Source organism: Suncus etruscus, chromosome 1, assembly GCF_024139225.1.
Source record: "Suncus etruscus isolate mSunEtr1 chromosome 1, mSunEtr1.pri.cur, whole genome shotgun sequence".
NCBI lineage: Eukaryota > Metazoa > Chordata > Mammalia > Eulipotyphla > Soricidae > Suncus > Suncus etruscus.
The window spans coordinates 7,199,856-7,226,317 of NC_064848.1; the positions used below are offsets into that span (position 1 = coordinate 7,199,856).

General features: G+C 47.6%; 1 protein-coding gene across 1 annotated transcript; it reads left to right on the top strand.

Annotated features, from left to right (window-relative positions):
- Positions 1 to 2,143: 2,143 nt before the first annotated feature.
- On the top strand, positions 2,144 to 25,363 carry CILP (cartilage intermediate layer protein). The gene is made up of 8 exons (XM_049782867.1): positions 2,144 to 2,204; positions 5,285 to 5,377; positions 6,171 to 6,440; positions 11,961 to 12,140; positions 12,818 to 13,132; positions 13,855 to 13,963; positions 18,023 to 18,180; positions 22,989 to 25,363. Exons 1-8 carry the CDS (start codon positions 2,144 to 2,146, stop codon positions 25,361 to 25,363), a joined length of 3,561 nt encoding a protein of 1,186 aa, XP_049638824.1.
- The last annotated feature ends 1,099 nt before the right edge of the window (positions 25,364 to 26,462 follow it).

Sequence of the window (26,462 nt, forward strand, 5' to 3'; positions counted from 1 at the left end):
TCTCTCCTCCAACTAGTGTGGAGTTCTACTACTACATATGGAGTTCTGCAATCTGGGTTTTTGCAAACTTGGTGTGTGAGGGTCATAGCAGCCTACTGGAAGAGGCAGCGGGAGGATGCTGCAGTTCCCAATGAGACAGCTGGGATGGCCCCTTGCATGAGGCGAATGTCTATCTGTGGGGGTTTTCCACACCCCACAAGCTCATCTATGTCTTCTGAGGGACCGTGGGTGAGGACAGGTGTCCATATGGAAGAAGGGAGGGTCCGGGGACTTCTAGTACCCCACAATCTCTCAGAGGTTTCCTAAGTTGCCCCTCTGAGCAATTGCCCAATTTAGACTAGCCCTCCACCCCTAGCAGAGAGTCCTATGGACATGAAAGTTTGAAGAGTCTGCCTAGATGGGCAAGTGGGCAGACAGAGCATCTGTAGGCAGAGTATAGCAGTCCTGGTGCCATGAAATGCTGCCCCAGAGGTGGCCTTTCCTTCTGCCTCTCCTAGCGGACTCCCATGCCCTTCATGTCCCCTACCACTGCCTTTCTCTTCACTTTGCACCCATGGTCTGTCAGCACCACGGCTCCTGACCAGCTCTCCCAGCATCTATCCTAAACGAACTAGATTCAAAACCCCAGCCTCTTTGCGCTGCTGGGGACTGTGGGAGGAGTAAGGGAGGCTGAGCTTCCTCCCTGGAGCTCAGATCTGGTTTCTGCAGCTTCCCGTGGCAGTGAGCCATGGGCCGAGCCCACCAGCTGTGCTATATAAGGCTCTGTAGCCAGACACGGCACACAGGACTGGACCCCCAGCTGCGGAGCCCTGCTCAGGACCCGGTGAGCTCCCCTCCCTTCTGCACCCCCAACCTGCACCCTACTACCCTTCTCTGACCCCCCATCTCCTGCATAGAAGATAGATGCCCTTGGGGTTGTGAATGTCTCTCTGGTCCTCTCCCTCTGCTGCCAGGGGATCCAGGTCCACAGACGGTTACAGTTGGAGTTTCTGTACCTCTGGGGCTCCTTCCAGTGGACAGCCCTGCAGCTCTGTCTGGTCTTTGCCAAAGATTTCATACAGCAGAGCAGAGCCGCTGCAAAGAGGTGCCCCTGGGCTGCCAGATGGAAAGAAGCTTTTCCATAAGGTGCTCCAGGCGGCCCTGGGGATGGGGGAACCCTGGAAGTGGGGGATTCTGAAGTTGATGCTGAACAGCTGCAAAAGGCAGTCAGCCACCTGCTCAGAGTCCAGAGTTGGGGTGAGATGGGCAATAGCAGACCTGGGGACTCCCTACTTCTATTTTTTCCACTGAGAGACAGGTGGTTGGTTTGTGGAGAGCTTGTCCCCTGGGACAGCCAAATGCTTTTGACTTTTCCCCTGAGAAAGGAGGAATCTCTCCTTTCTCTTGGCACCTCGGGTTGGTGGTAGCAGGAAGTCACAGGAATCTCCAGGAATGGATCAGTCGGTTCTGGCTTTACCAGAGCTTCTTGGTAGAGCAATGCCAGAGGTGAAGTGTGGGTTCCACCCTCAGACCTGTCTGTCTCTTGGCTCTTACAGCCCCTTATCCACAGTCTGCAGTTATTGGGGAGCCCTGGCCTCACCCAGGATTTTCTGCTGGTCCTTCTCAGGGTCCCAACTAGGAAACTCACAGCCAGGCCTAAGCAACTAAGCATGATCCATTGTAGCCTGTGCACAACTAAATGTGCTGTTTATGGTGGTGTGGGGGGCCTCTCTGAGCTCCTGGGAGGGCCTGGGGTGGGGTGGAAGCATCTTGGTCTCAGATGGAGCTGGGATTGAGTGGTGTTGGAGCCTCACCAAAGGGCAACAAACCCAAATGATGTATGAGTCATCAGGGCTACAAGAGTCCAACCCCCACCTTCCCAGTGTCCCATCAGGCTCTGGGACCAGTGCCTGAACTCAGGGTTTGGATCCAGGTCTACCAATTCCAAGCCTTAGTCCCCCCCAGAGCTTTCCAAAGAAAGGGTGAGGCAGGGATCCCTGCTCGCCTGACCTTTTGGGCCATAAGAGGTCATTTAGACACAAGGAACTTGACAAGCTTCATTTCTTTGCAGATCACTGGGTCTGAGAAATCACTCGAACATTCTAGAGACACTCTGACAGTAAGAAGCACCTCACTAGCTCCTGCCTTGCTTCACGTGGAAACAATGGCAGGGCCCCTGGCCTGGGTGTCCTTCATCCTTGTGCTGGAGGTCATAGCTGTTTTGGGTACAGGCTAAGTATCTGCTTTCTCCTAACCCTCACCCCACCCCACCCCCACCGAGCCCAGGGAAGCCATTTTGACCTGGGAACCAGTTCTGTGTCTTTTCTTAGGCCACACACGGCTTGAAGACCTGAAGACGGCTCCTGGCTCTGTTCCTAAATTAGACTCTATGTGTTTGCCCAGTGGATGAGATTGTTCTCCATAGTAAAACATATGGAGCAGAATATTTTAAATGGGAAGAGGGATGAGCAATCATTTATGGGTGTTGTAACAAATAATTAAAGATGGAGCTGGATGGCGATGGATGGAGGTGGATATAACTTACATATGGGGTTGGGGGGACAGGTAGGAGAGAAGGGCGGACTCTGAGTACTCCATTTAGCATTGAGCTTCTCTTTTTAATTTTTGGATTTTGAGCCACACTCATGGTATGCTTCTCATGGTGCTTCTAGGGAAACTATGTGTTTCTGGGGATCAGACCCAAGCTTCCAGATTTCAGAATGTGTCTTGTTCTACCTGCTGAGCCTCTCTCTAGATCCCCTGAAATTCTGTTTTTCTTTTCTTTTTTTTTTTTTTTTTTTGGGTGGGCATATATAGAGTTGTTCAGGGCTTATGCTCTGTACTCAGGGATCACTCCTGGGGAAGTTTGGGATGCCAGGGATTAAACCTGGGTCAGTTGCATGTAAGGAAAGTGACTTACCTACTGTGCTCTAGGCCCCAGATGTAAAAACAAAGGCAGTACAGTGCCACTCTATGTATAATGCTGCCTCACTTTTTCTACTTAGACAGCTGTTTTTTGTAAAGATGACCGCTATCAGTGTCTGAAGGGAAATCAGATCAGTTTGGTGAAAGCCTCTATCACCCCAATGAAGCAGCATGGAGGATCTGTATTTTGGCACCTTGCATGAGAATTAATTCCTTTTAGAACAACCCTCGATTTACCTTTCTTTCATTTTGTTTTTTTGGTTTTGGGTCACACCTGGCAGTGCTCAGGAGTTCCTCCTGGCTCTATGCTCAGAAATCGCCCCTGGCAGGCTCGGGGGACCATATGGGATGCCGGGATTTGAACCACCGTCCTTCTGCATGAAAGGCAAATGCCTTACCTCCATGCTATTTCTCCGCCCCCCCCTCGACTTGCTTTTCTTTTAGATCTATAGCCCACACGAGTCATTCCAAGGATCTATCTGGAATTTCTTATGACTTGAAGTCTTTCCTACACTCCTCTCCTCCAGCCTGGATCAGAAAACCTTGTTAGTGAGGCCATGGGGTGCCATAGGAGAGAGTTTGTTTATTCCCAGAGCTCAGCTCAGCCCAGGGACAGGAAATGAATACCTACTGCTCCTACACATGTAGTCAGCACACATGAGGCCTTACTCTCTGTGGCTTTGATGAGAGTCAGATAGATGCTCGACGGCCTTTGAGGTGGGACGTCATCACCTGCATCTTATTAGGATGAGGACAGGGGCCACACAGACATGTTCTCAGTCTCTACTTGTGCGTTACCTCCTGGAATCCTGCCGACTATGACCCTAGCCACTCCCCTAGGGAGAATTAACATCTCCATTTCACCGATTTGGGAAAAAAAAAAAAAAGAATTCTGGCAAGGACAGGCCTGAACCCTAAAGTTAAAGTCCCAGCTCAACTGGGATTTCCAATGATTCTTTTCTGCAGCAAAAGTGAGCACAACTAGAGACTGAAGAGATAGTACAGTACACATGCTTTGCACGAGTTAATCCAGGTTCAATTCCTGGTGACCTGTATGGTCTCAAGTCCTGCCAAGAGTAATCCCTGAGCATAGAGCCAGGAGTAAGCCATAATTACTGGCTATGCTGTTGGCTAGGCTCTATGGGTCAGGGTGTGTCTTCCATTCACTAGTACCCTGAGTATTCAGTAATTCAGTTTTTTTGTTTTTGTTTTTGGGTCACACCCGGCTTTGCTCAGGCTCTATGCTCAGAAATCGCTCCTGGCAGGCCCAGGGAACCATAGAGGATGCCGGGATTTGAACCACCATTCTTCTGCATGCAGGGCAAATGTCCTACCTCCATGCTTTCTTTCCAGCCCCTAATTCAGTCAATTTTGTGGGTCACACACTTGGCAATGATCAGGGTTTACTACTAAACTGACTATGAGTTCGAGGACCACTCCTGGGGGGGGCATATAGGATGCCAGGGCTCAAACCTGGGTCAGCTGCATGCAAGGCAAATACTTTGTCACCTATATTATTCCCTCCAACCTTTTTTTTTTTAATTTTTTTGGGGGGTCACACCTGGCAGCGCTCAGGGGCTACTCCTGGCTCTATGTATGCTCAGAAATCGCTCCTGGCAGGCTTGGGGAACCATATGGGATGCCAGGATTTGAACCACCATCCTTCTGCATACAAGGCAAACGCCTTACCTCCATGCTATCTCTCTGGCCCCTCCCTCCAACCTTTAATTCAACCTTTAAATGTTTTTTTTTAATGTTTTTTTTTAATGTCCTTTTTCTTTTCTAATTTTTTTTGGGGGGGGTCACACCTGGCAACTCTCAGGGGTTATTCCTGGCTCTAGGCTCAGAAATCGCTCCTGGCAGGCTCGAGGGATAATATAGGATGCCGGGATTTGAACCACCATCCTTCTGCAAGTAAGGCAAATGCCTTATCTTTATGCTATCTCTCCTGCTCCCCCCTTTTCTTTTTTTTTTAGGGTGGTGTGTGGTGGAACATACCCAGCAGTGTAAGCCAGGCTTACCCCTGACTTTGTGCTCAGGGATCACTCCTGAAGGGACTCAGGGATCCAGATCTGGGTGGGTTGCACCAGCCCTCTGGACTATATCCAGGACAGTCCACCTCCCACCCCCATATTGAACCCAGATCTTCACTCAGGCCAGCATCTGCTCTATTACTGAGCTACACCTCACTCATCACTTCTATGCAGCCCAGATTTAGAGGATTGAAGCTTTTGTGAATTTGCTTGCCTTGTAAGTGGCAGAGTTGGGCCATAACCCTATGTCCTGAGACATGTGCTATGCCTGGATTTTCCACATTGGATAACAGCCCTCCACGTGTGCCTCAGTAACTCACTATCCTGCTTCTTCTTCTGGCCCCCAGGGAGGCAGCCAACACTCAGCCAGTCTGTGAGAAGAGTCCGGCCGGGCAGAAGGACCCCGAGCAACTTCGCACAACCAGCAGAGTCCCTGGAGAGTGAGTAGGGGCCGCAGAAAGGCAGGGTATGGAGAAGGTCATGCTTGAGTTAGCGAAGAAACGTCAGGAGCCAGAACCGAGGTCAGAGCTTCTGTGGAAATTCCCTTCTGCAGGGCTTTTGGCTTTCATCTCAACCAGCTTGGTCAGGGGGGCTTTCTCTGGTCGTGAAACCACCTGATATATTCCAGGAATTGCTCCTGGCTTGTGGGAGATGGTGCACAGGCTGGGGTGGGGTGGGGATGGAAGACGGACACGACGATGATGGAATGAGAAATGATGGAGGTGTCAGTTCCCTTGGATTGGAGGTGGGCCAAAGCTCCATGGAGGAAGCACACCCTAACTAGAACTGAGGGAAGGTCGGGAGAGCAGGGGGGAAAGCTGGGGACTGAGAAACCAGGGACAATAATATTGATGGGCTCGAAGCAGGCCACAGTTTGAGATGTGAGTCAGAAAAAAAGAAAAACTTTAGGGCCGGAGAGATAGCACAGCAGTAGAGCAGTTGCCTTGCATGCAGCTGATCCAAGACAGATGGTGGTTCGAATCCCGGCACCCCATATGTCCCCCAAGCCTGCCAGGATCGATTTCCGAGCACAGAGCCAGCAGTAACCCCTGAGCACTGCCTAGTGTGATCCCAAAACAAAAACAAATAAAAGTTTTGCAGCTCTAGGCAGTGGTGGGAGCAGGTGAGAATTCATGTGGCTGTGATGAAATGGGCTGAACATAGAAGGGTTGGCTGCAGAGTGCATGGGAAAGGAGTGGGGGCATGTCTGAGGCTCTTTTCACCTGTCCCTAGGTCCTGGTGAATGGACCACCTGGTTCAATATCGACCACCCAGGTGGGAAAGGTGACTTTGAGCGGCTGGACGCCATCCAGTTCTACTATGAGGATCGTGTGTGCGCTCAGCCCCTGTGGCTGGAGGCACGGACCACCGACTGGACCCCTGCAAGCAGCACTGGCCAGGTGGTCCATAGCAGTCCCAGGGAGGGCTTCTGGTGCCTCAACAGGGAACAAAGACCTGGCCAGAACTGTTCCAACTATACGGTGCGCTTCCTGTGCCCCCCAGGTGAGCCTCATCACTGCTCCTTCAGGCAGAAAAGCCAGAAATAATTCTAGATGCCAAGTTTCTACATACTCAGTCACTAGTATGTATGTATGTATGTATGTATGTATGTATGTATGTATGTATGTATGTTTATGGTGCTCTCCATTCCTTTTCTGCCCCTTTCCCCTTCCCTTTCCTCTCCCCTTCCTTCTCTTCCCTTCCTCTCTCTTCTCTTTCTTCTCTCTTCCTTTCCCTCCCTTTCTCTCTCTTTCCTTCCCTCCTCTCTTCTTTATTCCCCTCCTCTATTCTCTCTGTTCTCTATTTTTCTTTCCTTCCTCTTCCTTTGTTTTTGGACCATACATAGCAGTGCTCAAGGCTTATTCCTGGCAGGGCTCAGGGGACCATATGACCATATATGGTGCTAGGGCTCAAATCCAGTTGACTTTTTCTTTCTTTCTTTCTTTCTTTCTTTCTTTCTTTCTTTCTTTCTTTCTTTCTTTCTTTCTTTCTTTCTTTCTTTCTTTCTTTCTTTCTTTCTTTCTTTCTTTCTTTCTTTCTTTCTTTCTTTCTTTCTTTCTTTCTTTCTCTCTCTCTCTTTCTTCTTCTTTCTTTCTTTCTTTCTTTCTTTCTTTCTTTCTTTCTTTCTTTTCTTTCTTTCTTTCTTTCTTTTCTTTCTTTCTTTCTTTCTTTCTTTCCTTTCTTTCTTTCTTTCTTTCTTTCTTTCTTTCTTCTTTCTTTCTTTCTTTCTTTCTTTCTTTCTTTCTTTCTTTCTTTCTTTCTTTCTCACTTTATCATTGTTTCTTCCTATACCCAGAGGTGAAGTGCTTGGCTGGCTCTGTGCTTGGGCCACTATATATGTGCTGGAACCCAGAACTGTATTTAAGGCAAGCATCCTACTCCTGTATCATCTCTCTGGCCCTTCACTCAGTTTTGATGTTTTGTTTTTGAGTGGGGCAGTGTCTGGGATTGCCCTCAATCCACTTTATTAGGGATGTATGGGACAGGGCTAAGCCCACAAGCTTTGGGGTTGGGTATGTAAATGTGAAGACATGTTTTTTTTTTTGTTGTTGTTGTTTTGTTTTTTGTTTTTTGTTTTTGGTTTTGGTTTTTTGGGCCACACCCGGTGATGCTCAGGGGTTACTCCTGGCTGTCTGCTCAGAAATAGCTCCTGGCAGGCACGGGGGACCATATGGGACACCGGGATTCGAACCAACCATCTTTGGTCCTGGATCGGCTGCTTGCAAGGCAAACGCCGCTGTGCTATCTCTCCGGGCCCATAAATGTGAAGACATGTACATCTGAATTATACATCTTCCTTTTGTAAGCTCTTGAACTTCTCACAGGGACAGTGGGGGTAATAAATCCTCATGAGGGTGGGTTATAGGGGGTAGTTAAGATAATGAATGGATCGAAATTAACCCAAGGTAACACTAAGTGTGTATTCTTTTATTGTTTGCACATGACTGACACTGCTAGTTATTTGTACATCTCCTCAGCTTTTACTTGTGAGAGGTCTTTGATTGTGACAAATCAGTCTGGGTCTTAAGAGGTAACACACTTTTCTCCTTAAAAATATTTTTATGATTTTGGGGGTCACATCCTGTGATGCTCATGGCTACTCTTGGCTCTGAGCTCATGGTCATCCTTGCAATTCTTTGTTTTGTTTTGTTTTTTTGTTTTTGGGCCGCACCCGTTTGACGCTCAGGGGTTACTCCTGGCTATGTGCTCAGAAATCGCCCCTGGCTTGGGGGGACCATATGGGATGCTGGGGGATCAAACCGCGGTCCTTCCTTGGCTAGCGCTTGTAAGGCAGACACCTTACCTCTAGCGCCACCTTCCTGGCCCCCATCCTTGCAATTCTTGAGGGACCATACAAGATGCTGGGGATGGAACCCAGGTCAGCTGTGTACAAGGTAAATGTACTGACCTCTGTACTATCATTCCATCAAACTTATGCAACTTTCAGGTTCACTCAGCTAATATATGAAGAGCTGGGCTTTGAATTCTTGTCTGTGTTTGCAGAGATCAAATGTTCATGATCTTTGTTCCCTCTCTCCCCATACTGGCTGAAGCTGGGCTGTTGTGCTCAGAAGTCACTCTTGACGGTGTTCAGGGAATGATATGTGGTACAGGGGATTGAACCATGTTTAGCTGAATGCAAGGAGAGTGCCTTAACTCTTGTGCTGTCTCACAAATTCTGCCAACATACATGGCCTGACTTTGCAGACTAATTCATGTAGGGCTCATTCTATGTAAGAGCTTGTGATAGGTAAGGTTTTCTGGGTCAAGTCAGAGGATCCAATTCTTTATCTTTTTTTTTTTTTTTTTTTTTTTTGCCACACTGTTTCAGGGGCTATGGGGCTCTTTTTTTTTTTTTTAATTAAATGATTTCTTTATTTAAACATTGTGATTACAAACATATTTGTAGTTGGGTTTCAGTCATAACAAGATCACCCTCTTCACCTTCCCATCACCAATACCCCCATTTCTTCTCTCTCCCACCCCCAGCCTGTCTTCGAGACAGGCTTTCTACATCCCTCACTCATTGAGATTGTCATGATAGTTCTCAGCGTAGTTATTTCTCTAACATCACTCACCACTCTTTCTTAAAACCCATAGACGAGTGAGACTATTCTGCGTCTATCTCTCTCCCTCTGACTAATTTCACTCAGCATAATAGATTCCATATACATTCATGTATAGGAAAATTTCATGACCTCATCTCTCCTGACGGCTGCATAATATTCCAGTGTGTATATGTACCACAGTTTCTTTAGTCATTCATCTGTTGAAGGGCATCTTGGTTGTTTCCAGAGTCTGGTTATTGTAAAAAGTGCTGCAATGAATATAGTTGTGAGGAAGGGATTTTTGTATTGTATTTTTGTGTTCCTAGGGTATATCCCTAGGAGTGGTATAACTGGATCAAATGGGAACTCAATTTCTAGTTTTTTGAGGAATCTCCATATTGTTTTCCATAAGGGCTGGACTAGATGACATTCCCACCAGCAGTGAATGACAGTTCCTTTCTCTCCACATCCTGCCAACACTGATTGTTCTTGTTCTTTGTGATGTGTGCCAGTCTCTGTGGTGTGAGATGATATCTCATTGTTGTTTTGATTTGCATCTCCCTGATGATTAGTGATGTGGAGCATTTTTTGATGTGTCTTTTGGCCATTTGTATTCTTCTTTGACAAAGTGTCTGTTCATTTCTTTTCCCCATTTTTTGATGGGGTTAGATTTTTTTTTCTTGTTAAGTTCTGTCAGTACCTTGTATATCTTAGATATTAGCCCCTTATCTGATGAATATTGGGTGAATAGCTTCTCCCATTCTGTGGGTGTCTTTTGTATTCTAGGCATTATTTTCTTTGAGATGCCAAAGCTTCTCGGTTTAATATAGTCCCATTTGTGTATCTCTGCTTCGACTCGTTTAGAGAGTGCTGTTTCTTCCTTGAATATGCCTTTAGTTTCAATGTCCTGGAGTGTTTTACCTATGTGTTGTTTTATATACCTTATGGTTTCAGGTCTGATATCAAGGTTTTTAATCCATTTGCATTTGACTTGGTGCATGGTGTTAGCTGGAGGTCTGAGTCCATTTTTTTGCAAGTGGCTGACCAGTTCTGCCAACACCACTTGTTGAAAAGGCTTTCCTTGCTTTGCATTTCTTGCCTTTATCAAAGATTATTTGATTGTATATCTGGGGAGCATTCTCTGAATACTCTAGTCTATTCCACTGGTCTGAGGGTTTGTCTTTATTCCAATACTAATACTGTTTTACTGACTGTTGCTTTAAAGTTGGGAAAAGTGATGCCTCCCATGTTCCTTTTCCCAAGGGTTGCTCTAGCTATTCTTGGGTGTTTATTGTTCCAGATGAATTTCAGGAGTGTTTGATCCACATCTTTGAAGAATGTTCTGGGTAACCTTAGAGGAATTTCATTAAATATGTATAATGCCTTGGGGAGTATTGTCATTTTAATGATGTTAATCCTCGGCTCAGGGGATTCTTCCTGTAGTACTGGGGAACCCTGTAGTTCTGATGATTGACTCTAGGGTTCTGAATTCAAAGTTTGTGCTCTAGAGCTTTGAGCCAACCACTGGCTTCATGAGGCCCAAATTCTTTTTCTTTCTCTCCCTATCTCTCTTCCTTTTGAGGAGGCCATAGAGGGTTTTTCTCTGGCTTTGTGCTCAGGAATCATTCCTGGTGTTGCTCAGGGGACCATATGTAATGTCAGGAATTCAAATTGGGATTAACCACAGCAAAACAAGTGCTTTGCCTCCTATTCTATCTTTCCAATCCCAAGTGCTCCCAATTCTTCTACATAAATTTTGATCTTGATTAGAGGTGGAGAGGGCAAGGAGGCCAGAGAGGTCACTGAATCCCAGATCCTGACTCCATGGAAAGTCCTTCAGTAGGCCTGCCCTGTGGGCTCCAGCCTTTGGGAAAGGTGCTTCCCATTCATTTGGGCTTTGTAACCAAGTCTCAACACTCAGTCAGCAAATCTATCTCAGGCTATCCCCGATCTAGCTGATGTCTCTGAGCAAATCAGAAAGCCTGTTTCTTTCAAACTCTTGGTTTCCTTCTGATGGAAAAAGAATCTTGGATTAGAGAGACAAAGTAGGCAAAGCACTTGTTTTGTTGACCTTGATTCCATTCCCAGCATTATATATGGTTCCCCCAAGTCCCACCAGAAGTGACCCCTGAGTGCAGAGCCAGGAATAAGTCTTGAACACTACTGCATGTCGCCCCAAAACAAAACATACATGCATATTTTGTTTGCTTACATATGTATATATAGAAAGATCAGTGGCATTTGTGAGGCTGCAGGGTTCGGAAAACCCCATTTCCAGCTGCCTGGCTCAGAGTAATGAAAAAGACTCGAGCCCAGCAATGATGCAAGCAAGTTCCGTATATTATCTGACCGGTCAGAGGTCCGAAACGTACCCGTGGCAGAGTAGAGGAAACCTACTCTACTCTAAGGACCCCGAAACCTTAAGCCAGTCTCTTTTTATACAGAATTTAGACAGGTTGATTCATTCTTATTATCAAAGCACAATCTTAAAAGAAACAGGAATGAGCACTGATGTAGGAGAGCTGTGCCCGGGGTTGTGAGATAAAGGTGATTTCAAATTTCAAGATTTTAGGGCGGGTGGGCACATAGGAGTGGGAAGCAGGGAGGCCGGGGGGCAGGGTGGCAAGCATCTTCAAATCTCGAGGGCGGGTGGGTCATACAGGAGCTCGAGGGCAGGTGGGTCACACGGGCTCATAAAGCTGCGGGAAGCAGGGAGGCCGCAGGGAGGTTCTGTAACTTGGCAGATAAGGAGTATGCAGACAGGCAGTTAAAGAGAACATCTTATAATTAGTTGAAATGAAACGGGAGAGAAAAGCAACTTATGGCTGGAATTTAATAAATTCATATCATATTTTAAAGCTTTCATTAAAAGTATGTTTTTTTACTTCTTTCAAGGCCATGGAAAACTCTTTTTAAGAAGCAATAGTATCAGGGGCTATTTCCTAATAGTCCCCTGGAAATGTCTGTTTCACAGGGTCCCTGCGTCGAGACATGGAGCGCCTTTGGAGTCCCTGGTCTCCATGGAGCAAGTGTTCTGCTTCTTGTGGCCATACTGGGGTGCAGACCCGAACACGCACTTGTTTGTCTGAGACAGTGTCACTTTGCCGTGAAGCCACAGAAGAGGGGCGGCTCTGTGTGGGCCACGACTGTGCAGGTAACCCCCTCGCTTCCAGCCCTGGGATTGGGACTGACTCTATCTAGGAGAGGTCAGGAGGTCAGACAGAGTTACTGAGCCAGTGCCAGGGATTGAACCCAGGGACATTCTGGGTTAAAGTCTTACCACTGAGCCATGTTCCTGGCCATGGTTCACCAAGTAATCATTGAGCATGTGTTCTGTGTTCTGATGTGCAGGATCAGGTGGGAGTATAGAGCAGTGAGAACTATCCTTGCTTAGAGTAATCAAAAGACTTCCTGGAATCAGTGTATTCAGTTAAATCTTGGATTTGTGTGTGTGTGTGTGTGTGTGTGTGTGTGTGTGTGTGTGTGTGTGTGTGTAGTAGTAGTAGTAGTAGTAGTAGTGGTGGTGGTGGTGGCTTTTTGGTGGTACTTGGGAGCTACTCCTGTCTTGGTGACTGGGAATAGCTTAGGTGACCATGTGACGCCAGGATCAAATCTGGGACTCCCACAGATATTCCTACCCTTGAGCCGTCATTCCTGGCTCCTCTGGGGGAAAATCTTGAAGGATGAGCAGGAATTGGTCATGGAGGTTGGTTAGGAAGGGTAACAAGGCTCCAAGCAAGAAAGGAGCATATGCAGGTTTGGGGTTGAATTGCAGCTAGTGGAGTTCTAGAATTCAGGCAAGGCATTCTGATAGTCTCCTCTCTTTCACAGACTGCGACCTGAGCTGCTCCATGGGCCAGGTGAATGCTAACTGTGATGCATGCATGTGCCAGGACTTCACATTGCATGGGGTTGTCTCACTTCCTGGGGGATCCCCTGCCTCAGGGGCCACGGTCCACCTGCTCAGCAAGACACCGAAGCCACTGACCCAGACAGACAGCAATGGGAGGTTCCGGATCCCTGGTCTGTGCCCTGATGGCACAAGCAGCTTGAAAATCACAAAGGCCAAGTTTGTCCCCATTGTGCTCACAATGCCCAGGACCAACAGGAAATCAGCCACCATCAATGCAGAGTTCATGAGGGCAGGTACTAAGTTCTCTAGGGTAGGTCTTGAAAGCTGGACTTTCAAATAAAAGGATGTTTTTTTGTTTTTTTTTTTTTTGGTTTTGGGCCACACCCGGTAACGCTCAGGGGTTACTCCTGGTTATGTGCTCAGAAGTTGCTCCTGGCTTGGGGGACCATATGGGACGCCGGGGGATCGAACCTCGGTCCGTCCAGGGCTAGTGCAGGCAAGGCAGGCACCTTACCTTTAGCGCCACCACCAGGCCCCTAAATAAAAAGATTTTAGGGCAAAAAATAGACCTCACACTTACCTAGAGTAAAACCCCATCTTTGCCAGGACCCACTTGTCCCTCACCCCAATACTCCCCTGATGTCCTCTCTGATTACTCTCTCCTCTGCCCCTCTGAGTTACTCTCCCCAGCCATAGAGGTTTGTCTATGTGCTCTTCAAACACCAGGTGCAAAAGCATACCTTTGCACTTGTTCTGCACTCTGCTTAGTGTATTCTTCTTCCTTATTGACACTCCTTGCTCTGTGCTCAGGAATCACAACTGGCAGGTTCAGGAACCATATGGGATGCTGGGAATTGATCCCAGTAGGCTGCATACAAGGCAAACACCCTACCCACTGTGCTATATCTCCAGCCCCCTAAAGAATCATCTTAAGGATCTTAAGAACCTAAGGTAATAGGACTCTAGAGAATCTCTTACCAGGAAAAATGCACATATCATTTGTCTTCTTTCCCAGAGACCCCATACATTGTGATGAATCCTGAGACAAAAGCACGAAGGGCAGGGCAAAGTGTGGCTCTGTGCTGCAAGGCTACAGGAAAGCCCAGCCCAGACAAGTATTTTTGGTGAGTATTCTGCTGGCTGAGAAAGCAGAGCTTTCTGGTGCTTTGTCTAGAAGGAGTCCACCATAACCAATATTCACCAAGGTACTGGACTGTATTTAGGGCAATGGTGTGTGGCAGAGATTGCAGATTGGCATCTGCAACTTCATTGTGTTAGGGTTCAAGTTGACAAGCAAGTCAGTGCTGAAAGTCAAAAGACCACCTCCAATAATGCAAGATGCAAAAGGGAGTTTATTCGATGAGTCGAGGTTCAACTCTCATCCAACCCAGGGAGTCTTGACAAGTTAAATCTTCAAGCAATAAATAGAGAGAGCTTTACAGGCTTCAAAAACTAAAGCATTTCTTTGGTTAATACGATAATGCAAGCATTTCATCCACTTGAACAGAAATCACATCAGGAATCACATCCTACTCAGGGTTGATGTCTCAACTTATTGCTGACTCAATTTTGTGTCAGGGGTCCTTGTTAAGACTTCCTTGGTTGGATGAGACTTGGACCTTGACTAGTTGAATAAATTCTCTTTTGCACTTTGCATTATCGGAGGTGATCTTTGACTCTCAGTGCTGACTTGGGTGTCAACTCAAACCCTAACAATTGTACCATGAAGACAACCAGCAAGTCCTGTTTTTGTCCTCTTGAAGCCGGTTCCCCAAACAACAGCTCAGGTTGTAGGGTCCTGACTTGCATGGCCTTAGAACATGGTCCTTCAGACCTGTGGCTCCCAGCAAAGGCAAACCAGGTTAGAATCCCAGTGTCTTGGGACAGAGAGATAGCACAGTGTCGTTTGCCTTGCAAGCAGCCGATCCAGGACCTAAGGTGGTTGGTGCAAATTCTGGCATCCCATATGGTCCCCTGTGCCTGCCAGGAGCTATTTCTGAGCAGATAGCTAGGAGAAACCCCTGAGTGCCACCGGGTGTGGCCCCCCAAAAAATACCCCCCCCCCCAAAAAAAAAGAACTCCCAGTGTCTCCAGGATTTTATCTCAGAAAATTTTTCTTTGTTTTTGTTTGTTTGTTTTTGAGCAGCGCTCAGGGGTTACTCCTGGCTCTATGCTCAGAAATCGCTCCTGGCAGGCTCGGGGGACCATGTAGGATGCCAGGATTCGAACCACCAACCTTCTGTATGCAAGGCAAACTCTTTACCTCTATGCTATCGCTTCAGCCCCTCAGAAACTTTTCTAGCAATCGTTATATTCAATTTCCCAACAACTGGTGAAACCAGAGATTTCTGCTCCCATTTTACGTTTTTTTGGGGGGGTCACATCCAGTGGTACATGTGGACAATTCCTATAGCTCTTCTCTCTCTCTCTCTCTCTCTCTCTCTCTCTCTCTCTCTCTCTCTCTCTCTCTCTCTCTCTCTCTCTCTCTCCAGTCTGAGCAGTGCACAGGGCTTACTCCTGGTTTTTGCTCAGGGATCACTTTTTTGGGGGAGGAGGGCCACACCTGGAGCTTCTCGGGGGTTACGTCTGGCTCTGTGGTTAGGGGGACCACATGGGATGGTGGGGGTCATATCCAGGTCTGTCCCTGATTGGCCATATGCAAGACAAAAAACGCCCTTCTGCTGTGCTTTTGCTCTGACCCCAGGGGATCACTTCTGAAGGGGCTTAATGGACCCAATATGTGGTACTGGGGGTTGAGCCTGGGTCTGTGGCTTACAAGGTAAGCGGCCTACCTAATGTACTTACTATATTTCCAGCCTATATTCCTGTGGTTCTTGGGAAACCATATGGAGATAAAATCTGGGTATCCTGCATATATTATATGTACTCTAGTCTATTGAGTTATCTCCTCAGCCCTCAGCTCACACTTTGTCTATCTTTTGTTGCTGTTTTGTTTTTTGGGACACATCCAGCAGCACTCAGAGGTTAATTCTTGCTCTGGATTCAGAAATTACTCCTGGCAGGCTCAGGGAACTATATGGAATGTCAGGAATCTAACCTGAGTTGGCTACCTGCAATGCACATGTTCTACCTACTGTGCTATTGCTCTGGCCCCTCATCTAGGTGTTTTCTGTTGTTGTTGTTGTTGTTTGTATGTTTGTTTGTTTTTGGGTCACATCAATGACACTCAGGGGTTACTCTTTGCTATGCGCCCAGAAATTGCCCCTGGCCTGGCAGGATCATATGGGACACCAGGGGATTAAACCACAGTCCGTCCTAGGTTAGTTGTGTACAAGGCAAATGCCCTATCACTTGAGCCACCACTCTGGTCCCCTAGCTTTTTTTGTTTTTGTTTTTGTTTTTTTTTTTTGGGGGGGGGGTCACACCCGGTGGTGCTCAGGGGTTACTCCTGGCTGTCTGCTCAGAAATAGCTCCTGACAGGCACGGGGGACCCTATGGGACACTGGGATTTGAACCAACCACCTTTGGTCCTGGATCGGCTGCTTGCAAGGCAAATGCCGTTGTGCTATCTCTCCAGGCCCCTGTTTTTGTTTTTTTTTAAATTGACTTTATGGAGGCAATGTAAATGACAATTTTCTATATGATTGGGCTGCTTGAGGTTTTTGTTTTTGGGCCAAACCTGGTGGTGCTTAGGGTTTAATACTGACTGTACTCAGGAATCACTACTGCCTGGGCTCAGGAAACCATATGCAGTGTGGGGATTGAATCTACATTGGCTGCGTGCAAGGCAAGCACTCTGGCTCTGGTCTCTCCATATTATTGAGGTACCTCCATTATTATTGAGCTACAAAGTAGCTATTATTATTATTATTATTATTATTATTATTATTATTATTATGCAGGATTTTTGCTCTGGCCCCCATTCTTTTTATTCTTCAGTGAAGAACAAATTCTTGGTACCCCAACTACCAGAATGTCACTAACCCTCCACTGCTGTCCCCAGTGGCCCTGATCCTTCCTCTTCTTTGCAGTCTTAGTTCCTAATCTGTTGGCAGTATCTCAAGGTGGGCCTATTTCTATAGGCCTGTCTAATCTCATCCTTTGCTTACTTTTTTTTTTTTTTCCTGGTCACACTCAGTGGTGCTCAGGGCTGAATCCTGGCTCTGTGCTTAGGGATCACTCCTAACAGGATCTAGGAGAACATATGGGGTGATAGGATATCAAATTCAAACTCAAATTGACTACATGCAAGGCAAGTAGTTTACCTGCAGTATTATTTTTCTGGCCCCCATTCTTTTTACTCTTCAGCAAAGAACAAATTTTAAAGAAATTTAAAGATAACTAGGAAAGAAAATGAAAGTAGAGATACCCATTAGAGAGAGAACATAGGTGGAGGAGGGATGGGGGGAGGGAGTAGTAGAAATGTTGAGAGAGAGAGAGAGAGAGAGAGAGAGAGAGAGAGAGAGAGAGAGAGAGAGAGAGAGAGAGAGAGAGAGAGAGAGAGAGAGAGAACACAAAGGCAAGGCTTCTCCAGAGTGGAAAAAGCCCCTTCCATTCTTTTTGATATAGGCTGTCATTGTCATTTTGATCTGTCTTTTTCTGATAAGTGATAAACACTATCCATTTACCTGTTTGCCTTTTTGTTTTTTGCTTTTGGGCTACATCAGCTGTGCTTAGGGCTTACTTCTGACTGTGTGGTCAGGAATCACACCTGTGAGACTTGGAGGACCATATGGGGCACCAGGGATTAAATGTGGATCAGCTGTACATGATCTTTGAGGAAGCTTCTCTTCAGCTCCCTTGACCATTTTCCTTTGTTTGTTTGTTTTTGGGTCACACCTGGCATTGCTCAGGGGTTACTCTGGCTCTACGCTCAGAAATCGCTCCTGGCAGAATCGGGAGACCATATGGGATGCCGGGATTCAAACCACCAGCCTTCTGCATGCAAGACAAATGCCCTAACTCCATGCTATATCTCCGCCCCCCCCCCCCCCCGGCCACTTTTTTAATGAAGTTTGTTTTAGTTGTAACTGCATCTATTCAAAGCCATTTTGGGGTGGGGCTGAGATAGAATAAAGTCTCCAATTTCATGGCCTTGGAAGCACTGAGAAAAAATAAAATGGGCATCTAGAGGCCAGTATCCAACTTTCCCTGCTTCCTTGATCGTGGCACTGTCCTGGCTATGTCTGCCCACTTGGGTCATGCCTCTCTGTCCCTTGCAGGTACCACAATGGCACAGAGTTGGACCCCTCCCTCTACAAGTATGAGAGCAAGCTGGTGCTGAGGAACCTGCAGAGGGATCATACTGGTGAATACTTTTGTAAAGCCCAGAGTGATGCCGGGGCTGTGAAGTCCAAGATTGCCCAACTGACTGTCATAGGTGAGCCTATCTGGGCCTTTGGGGTTCCAAGCCTACCTTAGGATAGTTGACATCATTTTGGGGTGGGGGCACATCTAATAGCATTAGGTGCTAGTCCTGGTTCTGTGCTCAGAAGAAACCCCTGGTGGTATGACCATATGTGGTGCCAGAGATTCGAACTGGAGTCAACTGCATGCAATTGTGGTGGGCTCTTTTATTCTATGTCCTGTTCTTCCCTATGGTACTCAAAACTGTCACAGAACCAGATCTCACCCTCCTGGGCTTCTGTTCCAGCAAGGGGCAGGAACAGCAATGGACAGAAACGAAGCAAAGATAGACAACTGTAGCTAAAACAGAAGACAAGGTGCCACAGAGATGCTCAAAGGTTGAGCACAGGCTTTACATGTAGGAGCACCATTTTTGTTTGGTTTTGGTTTTGGCTCACACCCAATGATATAGGACTTACTCCTAGCTCCATGCTTAGGGATCACGCCTAACAGGGTTTTGGAACCATAAGGGATCCTGGGCATTGAACCTGAGTTGATCATATGCAAGGCAAGCACCTTACCTGCTGAATTATTTTTCCAACCCCGTGGAAACCCCAGATTTGATCCTCAACTATATAGGGTCCAAAGTGCTGTGCTAAAAGTAGCCCCTCAGCACTTCCAGTTGTGGCCCTCAAATCAAATATAACAATAAAATTAAAACCAAACAGAAAGATAAAGGCCAGAGATTCCCTAGATCAGTAATTTTCAGCCTCAGGTTGGCACACTGGTGCCAGCCTCAGGTTTTAAATGACTGAAAATCCTGGAGATGGGTGTGATCCACTGTTTATAGGTAGAGTGGCATTAGGTTATTGTGAACCTCTTCTAGCTGGAACTGATGGAAGCTCTCAGTCCTGACTGCATGTTGCCATCTTGTTTTTGGCTATACTCTGTGGTATTGTCCTTTCCAGTTTGAGGGGCCAGTGATGACAGAAGAAGGAAAGTGGGATATAGGGGCTGGAGAGAAAGAACATTGGGGAAAGTGCTTATTTACTTGCATGTGAGCCTGAGACCCTTCCAGAAATGATCCCTGAACACAGATGTCGGAGCATTCTGAGCACTGACATGTGTGGTAAAAAAAAAAATAATAATAAAATAAAATAAAAAGAGAGAGAGAGGGAAAATTTTTAAAATGTGAAAAATTGAAAGTGCTGTATGGGAAATGGTGAGCTAGTCAGCCAGATCTGGCTCCAAAAAGTGGACGAGAGGGGTCAAAGAGCTCACGAAAGCATCCGGGCACATGCTTAGCACATGTGAGGTCTGAGAGCCAACCTTAACATCATATGCCTCCCCACCCCCTAGCTCCACCCTCAGCTCCATTGATGTGGCCCTAGTGACTCTGAGCACCAGTGGCGGGTGGCCCTTCAATTTTTTTCAATTTAAGGCAAAACTTGAAGAATTTTGCATACAGGATTGCTGGGAGTAGCCTGAGAGAGAGAGAGAGAGAGAGAGAGAGAGAGAGAGAGAGAGAGAGAGAGAGAGAGAGAGAGAGACAGAGACAGAGAGAGAGAGACAGAGAGAGAGAGACAGAGAGAGAGAGACAGAGAGAGAGAGAGACAGAGACAGAAACAGAGACAGAGACAGAGAGACGGGAAGAGAGACAGAGAGACAGAGACAGAGAGAAAGAGAGACAGAGACAGAGACAGAGAGAGATGAACTGCTTCAAGGGAACAGATTATTTGTAGCCAAGATTAGACTGTCCTCAGAAAATGAGTGGGAAGGAAGATATCTTAGTAATTGGCCTAAACAAAACCAAACAAGGAGGAAGAGAAAACTGAAAACTTGTTGGAAGGATTCTGGCATGTTTCAGAGAGGCCAAGAAAGTTAAGCAATAGTCTTCAATACAGACAAGACACAGGACACTGGAGCCGGAGAGATGTCAGACCCCTTGGCACCCTTCTTGCCATACTCCCATACTTCAAATAGTTTCACTGTTGTGAAGTTAGATTGATGGATACTAACTCAACTGCACATAATCCCGCAATATAATCTCCCATGACCCTGAGCATACATAAATGGAATTTTGTTTTTTGTGGTGCCACAGATTCAACTGAGGTCAACCTCAGATTCAACCCCACATGCAAGGCATGAACTTGGAGGCACATTCTGACCAGAAAAGGAAACATACAAAAGAGTGTATGTTTTGATAGAAAATTTGACAAAAAGGCATGAGACCAGACATAATACTTAGACCTAATACTTGCATGAGATAATGCCACATGCTGACAAATTTGTTCACTAACATTCCTTAATTGCAGTTGAAGGCATGGCCTTTTATTTCCCCAAAGGACATATCATTTTTGGTGTTACAAACAGAAGTACAACTTTGGCTTGAGATTTATTTATTTACTTGTTCATTTTGGGTCTTTGGGATACATCCAGAAGAATTCAGGGCTCATTCCTGGTGGGGGACCCTATGCAGTGCCTAGGACCAAATCATTCTCCCTACCCTCTGAACTATCTCTTTGGCCCTACTTCTATAAGATTTATGTGGTAATTATTTTTTTGTTTGTTTATTTAGGCCCCATACTTAGTGGTGCTATTCCTAACTCAGTGCTTAGAGGTCACTCCTAAGGATTCTTGGGGGACAAGTTAGTGTGGAATTAAACCTGAACCTTGCATATGCACAACATGTGATCACCCTATTGATTTCTCTCTCTTGTCTAGTAGTTGCACTTTTGGAAAAATCGCATATATGTTAAAGCTATGTGAAAGATACCAGGTGAGGGGCCAGGCAGTGGCGCTAGAGGTTAGGTGCCTGCCTTGCCTGCGCTAGCCTTGGACGAACCACGGTTCGATCCTCCGGCATCCCATATGGTCCCCCAAGCCAGGAGCAACTTCTGAGCGCATAGCCAGGAGTAACCCCTGAGCGTTACCGGGTGTGGCCCAAAAACCAAAAAAAAAAAAAAAAAAAAAAGAATACCAGGTGACTTCTGACACTTGTGTTTCTCTCATCAGTTGTGTGGGCCTGAGTGCAAGTGGGGAGGCACATAAAGTCCAGCCCTGCACCAAGACGAGTGCTCCTCCTCTTGAACCACACCACCCACCATGGCTTTGATTTAAGTAAATCTAAGTCCATTTACTACTTGGGCAATGCTTGGTGAGGAAGAGGAAAACATTGCAGGATGCTATCTATATATTGGGAGGGGTCAATTCAGGGATGCTTAGGGATCGTTTCTGGCTCTGTGCTTGGGTTTACTCCTGGTGAGCTCAGGGGAGGGACCCTGGGCATTGATGGAATTAAACTAGGGTCAATTGAGTGCAAGGTAAATACCTTAACATCTGTGTTATTGCTCCAGCCTGCAGAAAAAGACTTGAGGGGCTGGAGAGATAGCATGGAGGTAAGGCGTTTGCCTTTCATGCAGGAGGTCATCGGTTCGAATCCCAGCGTCCCATATGGTCCCCCCGTGCCTGCCCAGAGCAATTTCTGAGCCTGGAGCCAGGAATTACCCCTGAGCACTGCCGGGTGTGACCCAAAAACCACCAAAAAAAAAAAAAAAAAGAAAGAAAAAGACTTGATACAGTGCCAGGCATTTCAGGACACAGAACAGCAATGATTTCCTGCCATCTCCCAGTTGACCTCCCAATTTGAGTGATAATCTTCACGAATTTATAAGACTTTTCTATGAAGAACTGTTTTTCTCATGGTCTCAGCAGTCAACTGTTTCTCTGTACAAAAAAATGAGATTAGGGGGCTGTAGTAATAGTACAGTGGGTAAAGCACTTGTCTTTTTTTTTTTTTTTTTTTTTTTTTTTGGTTTTTGGGCCACACCCAGCGGTGCTCAGGGGTTACTCCTGGCTGTCTGCTCAGAAATAGCTCCTGGCAGACACAGGGGACCATATGGGACACCGGGATTCGAACCAACCACCTTTGGTCCTGGATCAGCTGCTTGCAAGGCAAACGCCGCTGAAAGCATTTGTCTTACATGAAATCAATCTAGGTTAGAATCCTGTCATCCCATATGGTTCACTTAGCACCTCCAGGGCTGGAACTCTGGAACTCAGTGATTCCTAAGTGCAGAACCAGGAGTAATCCCTGAGTACTGATAGATGTGTACCTCCAAACAACTCAACAACAAAAACCATTTAGGGGCTGCAATGTACAGCAGGTAAAGCTTGCCTTGCATCAGCTAACCTGGGCTCAATTCCTGGCATCCCATAGGTTACCTGAGCCAGAAGCACAGCTAGGTATAATCCAAAAACTAATAAGTAAAAATAAAATGTTAACATTTATCTTGAATTGAAAAGTGGGATTAGAACAGAGAAAGTTCAGTGGGCTCAGGCTGAGCTCATGCTTTGCATATGGTACGCCAGAGTTCCAGTCCTAAGCATCATACAGTCCCTGAGCATGGCTGGAAACAACTTCTGAGCACAAACCTGAGAGTTGCCACTGAATACCACCAGGAGTGGTACAATAAATGAATAAATGAATTAAATGGGGGCCGCAGAGATAGCATGGAGGTAAGACGTTTGCCTTTCATGCAGAAGGATGGTGGTTCGAATCCCGGCATCCCATTTGGTCCCCTGTGCTTGCCAGGGGCAATTTCTGAGCATAGAGCCAGGAGTAACCCCTGAGCACTGCCAGGTGTGACCCAAAAACCAAAAAAAAAATTTAAATTAAATTAATAATATATATTTCATATCCCTCCAAGGGGTTCTGTGAGAATTGAGTTCTCAGACCTTTAGGTATGTTGAAAGCCACGAGTGCTCTGTCAGATGATGTTGAGCTGCCCTTTGCACGGGATATAAACTTGGGCTCACCCTCCACCCCAATTCCCCCCACAGGCTCCAGCGAGGCCCCTTGCAACCCCACTCCTGAGAGCTACCTGATTCGGCTGCCCCATGATTGCTTCCAGAGTGCCACCAACTCCTTCTACTATGATGTGGGCCGATGTCCTGTCAAGACCTGTGCCGGGAAGCAGGACAATGGGATCCGGTGCCGGGATGCTGTGGAAAACTGCTGTGGCATCTCCAGAACCCAGGAGCGGGAGATTCAATGCACTGGGTACACCTTGCCCACCAAGGTGGCTGTGGAATGCAGCTGTCAGCGGTGCACCGAGACCCGGAGCATTGTGCGGGGCCGTGTCAGTGCAGCGGACAATGGGGAACCCATGCGCTTTGGCCATGTGTATATGGGGGGCCACCGTGTGAGCATGACTGGCTACAAGGGCACATTCACCCTCCAGATCCCCCAGGACACGGAGAGGCTGGTGGTCACCTTTGTGGACAGGTTGCAGAAATTCGTCAACACCACCAAAGTACTCCCCTTCAACAGAAAGGGGAGCGCAGTATTCCATGACATCAAGGTGCTTCGGAGGAAGGAGCCCATCACCTTGGAGGCCACTGAGACCAACATCATTCCGCTGGGAGAGGTGCCTGGAGAGGACCCAATGGCAGAACTGGAGATCCCATCCCAGAGTTTCTACAGACAGAACGGAGAGCCTTTCACAGGCAAAGTCAAGGCCAGTGTGTCCTTCCTGGACCCCAGGAATATTTCCACAGCCACTGCCACCCAGAGCGACCTGAATTTCATCAGCAACGAAGGTGACACCTTCCCCCTAAGGACTTACGGCATGTTCTCCGTGGACTTCACAGACGAAGACACCTCAGAACCACTGAATGTGGGCAAGGTGAAAGTCCACCTAGACTCGGCCCAGGTAAAGATGCCCGAGCATGTGTCCATGATGAAACTCTGGTCGCTCAACCCAGACACGGGCCTGTGGGAGGAAGAAGGAGATTTTGAGTTTGACAGACGACGGAGGGGCAAGAGGGAAGAGAGGACTTTCCTGGTAGGCAACATGGAGATCCGGGAGAGAAGGCTCTTCAACCTGGACGTGCCCGAAGGCCGCCGCTGCTTCGTGAAGGTCAGGGCCTACCGCAGCGAGAGGTTCCTGCCCAGCGAGCAGATCCAGGGTGTTGTGGTATCCGTGATCAACCTGGAACCCCGAACTGGCTTCTCCTCCAACCCCAGGGCTTGGGGCCGCTTTGACAGCGTCATCACCGGCCCCAATGGGGCCTGCGTGCCTGCCTTCTGCGATGACCAGTCCCCAGACGCCTACTCTGCCTACATCCTAGCCAGCCTGGGTGGGGAAGAGCTGGAGGCGGTTGCATCTGCACCCAAGTTCAACCCAAACGCCATTGGGGTCCCCCAGCCTTACCTCAACAAGCTCAAGTACCGTCGGACCGACCACGAGGACCCCCGCGTCAAGAAGACAGCATTCCAGATCAGCATGGCCAAGCCAAGGCCCAACTCAGCTGAGGAGAGCAACGGGCCCATCTATGCCTTCGAAAACCTTCGGGCCTGCGAGGAGGCTCCCCCCAGCGCGGCCCATTTTCGCTTCTACCAGATTGAGGGGGACCGCTATGACTACAACACGGTCCCCTTCAGCGAGGATGACCCCATGAGCTGGACGGAGGACTATCTGGCCTGGTGGCCCAAGCCTATGGAATTCCGGGCCTGCTACATCAAGGTGAAGATCGTAGGGCCGCAAGAGGTGAACGTGCGCTCCCGCAATCTTGGGGGCACACATCCACGCACGGTAGGGAGGCTCTATGGCATCCGTGATGTGCGCAGCACCCGCGACAGGGAACAACCCAACGTGTCCTCGGCCTGTGTAGAGTTCAAGTGCAGCGGGATGCTCTACGACCAGGACCGCGTGGACCGCACCTTGGTCAAGGTCATCCCCCAAGGCAGCTGCCACCGCTCCAGCGTCAACCCCATGTTGCACGAATACCTGGTCAACCACCTCCCCCTGGCTGTCAATAATGACACCAGCGAGTACACCATGCTGGCACCTCTGGACCCACTGGGCCATAACTATGGCATCTACACAGTCACCGACCAGGACCCACGCACGGCCAAGGAGATTGCCCTAGGCCGCTGCTTCGATGGCACATCAGATGGTGCTTCCAGAGTCATGAAGAGCAACGTGGGCGTGGCGCTCACTTTTAACTGCTTGGAGAGGCAGGTGGGCCGCCAGAGTGCCTTCCAGTATCTGCAGAATGTGCCCTCCCGGCCAGCCTCTGTGGGCGTTTCCCGGGGTGCAGTGCCATCCAGAAGGCAGCGGGCCAGCAGGCTTGGCCAGCGAAGGCGCAGTGGAGTGAGCTCGCGCCGTTATCCTGGGATAACGGGATATGCCCAGCAGCCTTTGCGCACCTGAGTGTGTTACCTGCTCTTCTCCATCCATCCACCTTCGGGACAGCCATGGTGACTGACGCCCACACTGCCATTCGGTTAATTTAGGCACATCCGTTCTGGTGCAATTTGCTTGTGTCTTTATGCCTTTATTTACTGCCTTTGTCCCATCAGACCGTTGGCATGTGGCATCCCATGTGGCAAAATATGCCCCATCCCCTCTACCCCCGTTGCTGTTCTTGAAAAGAAATGCAAGAGATTGGCCGTGTGTGAACTCAGAGGTGCTGACGGCTCTATATTGAGTGTGGAATATGCTGCCCTATATATTTTTTTTGCATGAAATTGCCTACCTCCCCAACTAATGATAATCTGATGTTGAAGATCTCTAGTAACTGTATAAAACACATTTCTTGACCTTGCCCCTCCATCACAATTTATACATATAAATGGTGGTGAACTAAATGAATAAACTATAATATTTTTACTTGAAATGTAAACAACTTATTTATTTATTGGCTGAATTTGGAACTTCTGTGCACAATCCACTGAAACGGTTGCATACAGGAGACCACAGCTCCCCTGAGAGGCATGGAAAGAACATTCTAGCCACAACTGGTACCAGGTTGCTAATTATATTAGCATGTTTCTCTTTACATTCCCATTTGTTCTTGCAGAAACCCAGTGTAGCTCAGAGCAGATGCCAATAAAGGCATACTTTTTACTTTAGTTTTGAGCTGCTGTCCTATGCCCCCTTCTCCCTGGGGCCAGGAATTGAACCCAGGACCTCACACATGGGAGGTTCGTATGCTGCTGCCAAAGAGTCACATTGGCCCCATTATTCTTTTAACCATGAAAATGGCAGTTTTTGTTAAAAATGGCAGAGGGGGCCTGGAGAGATAGCATGGGAGTAAAGCGTGCCTTGCATGCAGGACAGTGGTTCAAATCCCGGAATCCCATATGGTCCCCTGAGACTGCCAGGAGTGATTTCTGAGCATAGAGCCAGGAGTAACTCCTGAGTGCCGATGGGTGTGACCCAAAAACCAAACCAAACCAAAACAAACAAAATGGCAGGGGGGACTCTGGTAAGCACCCCAAGGTGGCAGTGTGAGACTCTATAGTCATCA

Coding starts and splice junctions, on each gene's coding strand:
- CILP (XM_049782867.1), top strand. CDS start 2,144: ATGGCAGGGCCCCTGGCCTGGGTGTCCTTCATCCTTGTGCTGGAGGTC. Junction 5,378..6,170: donor ACCAGCAGAGTCCCTGGAGA/GTGAGTAGGGGC, acceptor ACCTGTCCCTAG/GTCCTGGTGAATGGACCACC. Junction 13,964..18,022: donor AGCCCAGACAAGTATTTTTG/GTGAGTATTCTG, acceptor TGTCCCTTGCAG/GTACCACAATGGCACAGAGT.